Source organism: Sitophilus oryzae, unplaced genomic scaffold, assembly GCF_002938485.1.
Source record: "Sitophilus oryzae breed Bouriz unplaced genomic scaffold, Soryzae_2.0 scaffold_945_pilon_pilon, whole genome shotgun sequence".
NCBI lineage: Eukaryota > Metazoa > Arthropoda > Insecta > Coleoptera > Curculionidae > Sitophilus > Sitophilus oryzae.
Genome location: NW_022147578.1, coordinates 1 through 8,599, shown reverse-complemented (window position 1 = coordinate 8,599; position 8,599 = coordinate 1). Strand labels below are relative to the sequence as shown.

Below are 8,599 nucleotides of genomic sequence, written 5' to 3'. Positions count from 1 at the left end.
ATTTTTTGCGTAATAAAAGTAGTTTTTTACGTGTAAAAAATAGTTTACTACGTAGACTACGTAGAAGAAATAGTTTTTTTGCGCGTAAAAAATGGCAATTAACGTTTATAGAAACTAGTTTAAGTTTTCGACGTAAAGTACTATTTTTTACGCGTAAAAAACTCATTTTTACAATTAAAACACTTTTTTTCGTATATTTTTTAAAAGAAATATGAATTTATTTCACTACATTTGGCCATTTTATTGAAGTAGGTCTTTTTTGGACAGGGTTGGAGGCTGTAAATGTAAAAAAAGGAGAAAATATCGCGAGAATAATCATTGGAAGAAATATCGGACGTTATTAGAGAATCTTGTGTCCCAAGGCCATAAAATAAAGGAAAAAAAATAGCGAACAAGATATGTCTCGCTTCGAAATTAACTTTTTTTATGTGTAAAAAACTATTTTTTACACAAAAAACTAATTTTTCTACGTAGTAAAAGGATTTTTTTACTTGAAAAAAATAGGTTACTACGTAAAAGAAACATTTTTTGTCCGAGTATAAAAAAGTACTTTTTAAGACGTAAAAAAATGTAGATAAATTTTTACACAAAAAACTATTTTTTCAACGTAATAAAAGTAGTTTTTTATGTGTGTATAAAATAGTTTATTACGTGTATAAAATAGCTTTTAAAATGTGTAGAAACTAGATCTTTTTCGATGACAAAAACTAATTTTTACACGCAAAAAATATTTTTGTCGCATAAAAAAAATTCTGCGTCCACAGATTAGTAATACTTCTTTAAAAACGCTTTAAACTGTTAAGGAACATTGCTGAAAAGAAATTTTAATTTATTTCACTATAATTTTAACCATCTATGATATTTTTGTAATCTATGATTTTGACTACGTCTTCTGGCAATTAAAAAATGTATTAAAAAAATACATGTAGGGATTGACCAGACAGAAATTATTACCGATTATTACTTCAAAGGCTACCGTGACGTCGTTTTTTTTCTCGATCGAACAGTAAACAGTTTGTATTTATTTCAGAATAATAGGACATCCTGTATAATTCTTTAGTAAATCAACAATTTTATCTCATTTAAGTGGATTGTTGTATCGTTAATAAATACAGAAAAAAAATGATATAGTTTATTTATATTAACAGTTAACAACGAATAAAGTGTAATAAAAATTTATAAATACTTTAGGCAACATTTCTAGTGAAAATATTATTGTAATTTTTAGTCTCTAAATAAAAAAGTCAAGGATATTAAAAAAGCATAAAAATCACAATATTATGAAGGTATAGTTTGTATTAAACATCCTCACTGTCCATACTGTCTTCTGGAATGGGTTCAATGGATTCAAACACAAATTTTAAGACTCCACCAGCAAATTTGCTGCCATAGTGACCCGCCCAAAACTGGGTATCTTTACCCTGATGCCGAAAATACAGGGCATTAATATCTTTAGGGTAATCCTTCCATTCAATTTCAACCTGCAGAAAAAAAAATTATAAATAAAAATTTGATTTCTTCAATACATTTTCTGTAGTTAAATCAGCGCCTTAAAATCGTCTACAGGGTGGCTCATTAGTGCGAGGAAGTCAAGTCAGTAAGATATAAAAATATGCGAATATCTGCAAAACTGTTAAAAATTTAGAACACTTTAAATAGAAAAAACGTTCACTGTTTCATTTTGCATCTAAGCGAAAAAATAATATACAGGGTGTTGCGTTTAAAAACACGATAGCATTTTAAACATTTATGTTGGCGACGCCATAAAATACCCTGTATAAGGTAATGTAAGTTTCCCTTAATGGATTTATTCTGTTCCTAGGTATTTTGAGAAAATATAACTAAGTATTATTAACTAACACTTTTTCAGATATAGATTTAGTGTTTTTAACAACAAAGTTTCAGTAAATATGAAATAGAATGGCAACACTGCATAGTGCTTCAAATAAAAATAGTGTACAATAATATGCAGAATTAAAATTTTATAATAACAAAGATATCCTTCACTTCCTCACACTAATATGGGCCACATAATACAACACAACATACCTTCGTCCATTGTGGGTTTGAAAATTGCTGAATAATACCCACTTCCATTTTATAATTGACAGACGGTTCCTCTCTATCAAGAGAGCCCCCAGGAAATTGTTGGTTGTAGGAAAAATGGTGATCGGATTTCTGTAACAAATCCCTAGCACTTTCAACAGGCGTTTCACAAATCACATAGAGCCTGTACACACTTCCACAATCGAACCTGCCACAATACCATTCACTGGCGTAGATTTTTGGGGTGTATTTCTTTATAATATACGATAGAAGATGTTTTTTGGCTATATCTATTGTCTGAAAGTGATAGAAGAGACAAAATAGTTCAAAATTAGTAAAAAGATCACTACTTACTTGGTATTTAGTACACCAGTGATAAGATGTTGTAAAACAACTGGCACAGTTATTAAATTCAGGAATATCTAAATTTAGAGGATCACATCCGCTTGGGATATCTTCAATTATAATTCTATCACCTCCATTTGCCGTTATGCTCCAGTGCTTAAATTTTTCTTGCCCGTTACCATTCTTAATTAGATTTTTAAAATTGTCTGTAGTAAAATAACAGTAAAACACATACCAAGGCAGATTTTTCGCTTTTTTTTAAAATTCTCTTTAAGTAGATATGCTGCCACAAAGTATTAGATTTTGTTAAATTACACCAATATTTACATACTAACGAACAGTTCAGAATCTCTCTAGGCTCCAAATATGAAAATATATTAAGTATTATTTCTTCAGGAAGTAGAATGTTGCTCAGGATTGCACCATTTAACGAATCATCTTCTATAGTAAACTGACCGTGGAATTCCATGTTTTCTGGAGATTCAGGAGTTAGATCGCCTCTTATTATTTTTATTATAGGCTTAAGAATATCCATAGTCTTCTTATTCCATCAAACGAAGTCTCTTAAGTGTGGGTCTACTGTTTAATTTAGAATATGACTCATAACAAAGGTGTATTTGTCGGTAAATATCATAATATTTACATTGAGAAGAATGTATAGGTGCATTCTAAAATTACCAATAAAGGTCCTGATTTTATCACTCTACAAATACAGTGGTATACCAATACAGTTTAAAATAAATATTTGTCTATCCAGATTTTATTTATTTACGTATATTTGTTCGTGTAGATTTCTTAGGTTATGGTCATGTTATGGTTATGTTTTTAAATGGTGTTGTCAAAGTCAAAATTATTATAACCACTGATCATAGATAGAGCCGTTAGAAAGGAATCTGTAATTTAGATGTATATTTGGTTGCATACATTAATTTTTGTTTGGTTAGAATTTTCTAACTAAATATTTCAACATTTTCAAAGCAGATAATTTAAAGTGGACGAATAAGGTATTTATAAAATACAGCCATGCCAGAGAAAAACGCTATCGTGCTATTGGCAGAAATACGAGACCTTAAACAACAGCTAAAGGAAAAAGAACAGGAATTATCAACATTACTAGCAACTCAAAAAGATTCTGTTTTGGTACGTTTGATTTATCCATAATATAGCAGTAAATCAGGAATGTTTTATTCTAGGAAAATAAGTACTGTAGCAATGCTTTGTCCGCTGAAGAAATTACTCGGTACAGTAGACAGGTACTTGTGCCAGAAATAGGTATAGACGGACAAGCTTTACTAAGAAATGCAAAGGTACTAGTAGTAGGTGCAGGAGGTCTCGGATGCCCTGCAAGCGTGTATCTGGCAAGTTCTGGAGTAGGTCAACTAACAATAGTTGATTATGATGAAGTGGAGCTTTCAAATTTACACAGACAGATATTGCACAGTGAAGATGATATAAATCGACCGAAAGTTGAGTCTGCTTACGATAAATTACACAGCATAAACAGATCTATAAAAATTATACCCTTAAAGATGCATGTAGACAGTGATTCAATAAAGAAACTACTTGGCAGCAACAAATATGATGTTGTGGTTGATGGAACTGATAATGTAGCCACGAGGTATCTTCTTAATGATGCCTGTGTCTTGAACGGGATACCTTTGGTATCGGGAAGTGCATTGCAACTCGAAGGTCAATTGACAGTTTACAATTACAAAGGGGGTCCATGTTATAGGTGTCTGTTTCCAGTACCCCCTCCTCCGGAAACTGTGACGAGTTGTGGAGATGGTGGAGTGTTAGGCCCTGGTATGGTATTACATTATACAGGGTGGCGCCTCTCATATGACGCGGAGGCTTTGAGGAGAACGATAGTTTGTATTCAAATGAAATTTATGGAGGTTATGAAAGTTAGTTTAAGATAGAATTTGCAAAGTTGTGTTTTTTAATGAGACACCCTGTATATTAATTGATTGACAATGGTTACTTTAACTGCATATCAGGCTATACAGGGTAAATTTCAATTATTTAGGTAGGTTTTATGGAAATTAAAAATTTGTTTTTAATTTTAGGAAATGTTAAATATTTCAAAATCCTTACATTTCAGTAATATTCCTCTCTAATAAACTCACCTTTATTTTCTTAGAATCCAAAAATCAATTAAAATACAGGGTGTGCCATTACAAAAAACAAAACTTTGATGCCTAACTTTTTTTGGAGACACCCTGTAGAACTCTATATATTCTTAAAAAATGCTTTTATTTCAATTCAAATTACCGTTCTCCTTATACAGGGTGATTTATACGATATTTCCATAAAACAAGCTCATATTTTTTTTAGTCCCCGGTATAATAGGGGTGTTACAAGCCTTAGAAACAATTAAAATCATCACAAATTCACCCGGAGTTCTATCTGGAAGACTTCTTTTGTTTGACGGTTCCAGGACCAAATTCCGGGACATAAAACTAAGACCTAGAAACACGGAATGTAACATGTGTGGTGATGATCCAGTTATCAAAGATTTGGTAGATTATGAACAGTTTTGTGGCGCAGCTGCTCACGATAAAGTACGATATATGCTTTAAAAAAAATTGGCGTCGCAGTAACCTTTGAGAAAAAAATATTCGAAGGCTACTACGACGCCATTTTTTTTCGAACGTTTTTTAAACGAAAATTTTAGGTTATTAATATAGATATTTTGGAAAATAAAGAGCACGTTAATGTAGAGGAATTTTCTAAAAAGTTAGGAAAGCGTTTGGTGGTTGATGTAAGGTCTGTTATACAATTTCAAATGTGTGGGCTTCCTAAATCGTATAATTTTCCGTATGACTGCATAGACAAACAGGAAAATTTAGAAAAATTGCGACATCTAATAAAAGAGGAAAATTCTGACTTAAAAGATGGTATTTTAAGGTTTTGGAATTGTTTTTTTATTAAAAAATGTTTTTTTTTAGTGTATGTAATATGTCGAAGAGGTAATGATTCACAAAGGGCAGTGAGGAAACTCAAAGAAAACTTGAGTGATTTGCCAGTGAAGTTTTCAGTGTCAAAGGGGTTTGCAGGAATTTTCCAGAAAAATTGATCCTGATTTTCCAGTGTTTTAGACACTTTTATGGCATTTTGTACTTATTTGTGCACTTGCTTTACGTCGTGTACTTATTTGTGCTTTCAAATATTTTTCTGTATTTTTTAATAAATTTTTAACGTAATTTTTCCAAAAATTATTCATTTAAAATAAATTCCTTCACCATTTTGTCAAGAAATCATATATTAGAATAACATTATTTTAAAACCACTTTATTGTGTTTAATTCAAATATATCATTATTTCTTAATAATAATGATGTGTACAGAAACTTTATTTAAATTTTAATTACAGTTACATATATAGAAGTTATTGCAATAATATTCATAATTAAATAACTTTTTAAGGAATTTGATATCACAGACTAATTTATAATACCAGTACAAAAAATTCGGTTATTTATAGAAAAAAATATAATATGTATTTACAATAATACAATAAAGAATCATTATTTATATTTTTTATAAAAATAAATTTAATGTTAAATATAGTATACAGATTTATGCAACCAGATATACAACTTCGTATTTTGGGTTACCTAACAATAGAAATTTAAATGTTTTTTTTGTTAAATTTCGAAATAAAATAGTACCTAAGACAAAAACCAGTCAAACGTTTCTAAAAATTACTGAAATATTGTGATATTTTATTAACATAACGCTTTCTTTAATATTTACATTATATTACAGTTTTTTAAAGTGATTTAAAAAAGTATTTCTCCTTTATGGTACGGGTACTACTACTCTAGTTTAAAATTAAATATATATTGTTTAGTGATATACGGGTAAATTTTATAACAATTATTATCAAGATATCGACCTAAATCAAGAAGTTTCGCGCCGATAAGGTATCAGTACCCTAGATGATCGTACCACTCTCACTATCGCACAGTCCCAGTCCAAAACATGATGCTCCAGACGTCTGATCGACGTGATTTTGACCCCTGTTCCCTGATAACGTCGCTGATCGTTCGTCAAGACATTGATAGTACTACAGATAGGCATAGTAGCACCGGCCAGCGAGTATGACGAAGTCCGCGTGCATCCAGTCGATTTCTGTTTGGAATCAGGCCCATATCCACCTGTTTTCCTTCTTGTTCGGTTTCTGGGTACTGTCCAAGAGGCTGGTACGATGGTTGTGGAGGCCGCAGGACTCTGCGGAGCTTAGGGCAAGAGATACGCCGCCTGCGTGTCTGGTGGACTCGTCTTTGGGGCAACATAAGCACGTCAAATTGAAGGTGAGTGAATGATATATATATATATTATGGTACTACAAATAAGTAGTACTGAACGTGTTGGGATTTAAATAAACTGATATTTTTCAACGGAATATTGATCTAGTAAATGGGTTAAGTATTAAGTATGTGTTTACTAATTTGTTTTACCGTTATTGTTTATTATATACAGGGTGTGTAACTGTATCTGTATACGTGCACAAAAAATAAAAAGAGTTAATTCAATTTGAAATTGTAACATGCGGTTCATAACGACAATTTGACTCTAAATACCATGAGTGTGGTACCAAATTATTCGTAAAAAATGCTTTTTCCAAATATGCTAATGAGCTACCCTTGTTCCATTTGAAAAAATTGAAATATAATTAAAAATACAATCTTTAAACCGACCAGGAAAAGACACGAAAAACATTAGACGATCAAATATATTTTTCTAAGGCTCCTGGATTAAAAACTAGTGTTTTTAACACAGCCATGGCACACTAGATTGAAATTTAAAATACGATTTTTTAAGCGAAAGTTTCAAAAGTTGACATATGATATGTTATTCTACTCAGAGTGTCATTTTCTATGGAATAAACTAAAAATATGGGGTGCCGTTTAAAAATTAAAAGTTGTAGTCATTTCCGGAGTATCAGGAAATTACCAAAAACAAAATCTAATGTCGTTTTTTATCTGAAAAAATAAAAAAGATATAGGTGGTGAGCCATTTTCGAGACGCGCCCGGTATAGTTAAAAATATCCTAATGAATTTCATAATGAGTTTTTTTCACAGGATGAGTAAATTGAGAAATAATGATTGATTATATCGGCTATAGGAGATAATAATTAATAATCTTTCAGCAATTATATTTTTTGTTTTTTATATGAATTTATGTATAGACGATCAATGAAAAATTTGTATGTATGGAATTCAAGGGAAAAGCCTAATTAATTTACATAATATTTCATAAAATATTAAAGTTATTTTACTTAACTTTGACGTAATTTTTGGAAAATTCCGCTATAAACATATTGCAAAATTATAATAAACTTATTTTTTTATAATATAAGATTGAAAACTAAATAATTAAACGCTGAAATTGTTTTTAGTTATTTTTAATTTAAAATTTACATTAATTTTTAATTTGACTTAACTGTGAAAATTTTCATTCTTCTCTATTATTTGAGATATTTTTTTTTCTGTGTCATAAATCTCCTAATTGGGGACATCTTGTATTATATAGTTTGTAGAAAAATGTTGATACATCAAGTACAAATATAGATTAGTAAATATATGATTCAATTTCTAAAAAGTACTTCAAACAATTAAGAATACAAAGTACATCAGAATAATTCACAGTCTGTAATATAATACATACAAAGAAATTCAGACATTTTAGGAAATTTATTTGAAATTTTGGGAATTATTTTTTCTGTTCACAAAGTTTTATATAACTATTCCAAAAAATTATATCAGAGATACAAATAAAATATTTTTATATAGATTTTTGATAGTCAAAAAATCTAATTCATTTTAATTCAAATATAAAATAGTTTACTCTGTTTTAATCATTGTATATTTCATAATATATATATATATATATATATATATATAGAGGATATATTAAGACATATTTAACAATTTCGCGCATTTTGGCTGAACTAATTGATAAATGCATTCATATCTTTTGACTTTTGTGACACCAAAAACAACACCAGATATAAATAAACACCTGTGGTATAAGAGAACACACGTATACAGGGTGATGTAACCAAAATGACGTACAATATATTTATTTGATTGGACTAACAAAGGCCATTTTCGGCCTTTTTATTATAAATTTCGCATTGTTGAAGTCTACTCTGTGTCCTGTGTCCCATGAATGCTAACAAATCTTACAATAAACAACAATG

The 8,599-nt window shown here is 30.0% G+C and overlaps 2 protein-coding genes across 2 annotated transcripts; one reads left to right on the top strand and one right to left on the bottom strand.

The window, feature by feature from the left end:
* Positions 1-1,263: 1,263 nt before the first annotated feature.
* On the bottom strand, positions 1,264-3,195 carry LOC115891049 (F-box only protein 44-like). Its single transcript, XM_030911447.1, is given in 4 exon segments — positions 1,264-1,481; positions 2,050-2,343; positions 2,401-2,590; positions 2,592-3,195. Coding segments are annotated over 4 exon segments (1,002 nt in total). The 5' UTR covers positions 2,927-3,195; the 3' UTR covers positions 1,264-1,298.
* A 97-nt stretch (positions 3,196-3,292) lies between these two features.
* On the top strand, positions 3,293-5,497 carry LOC115891048 (adenylyltransferase and sulfurtransferase MOCS3-like). Its single transcript, XM_030911446.1, is given in 6 exon segments — positions 3,293-3,531; positions 3,585-4,194; positions 4,726-4,952; positions 5,066-5,288; positions 5,340-5,424; positions 5,426-5,497. Coding segments are annotated over 6 exon segments (1,326 nt in total). The 5' UTR covers positions 3,293-3,414; the 3' UTR covers positions 5,490-5,497.
* The last annotated feature ends 3,102 nt before the right edge of the window (positions 5,498-8,599 follow it).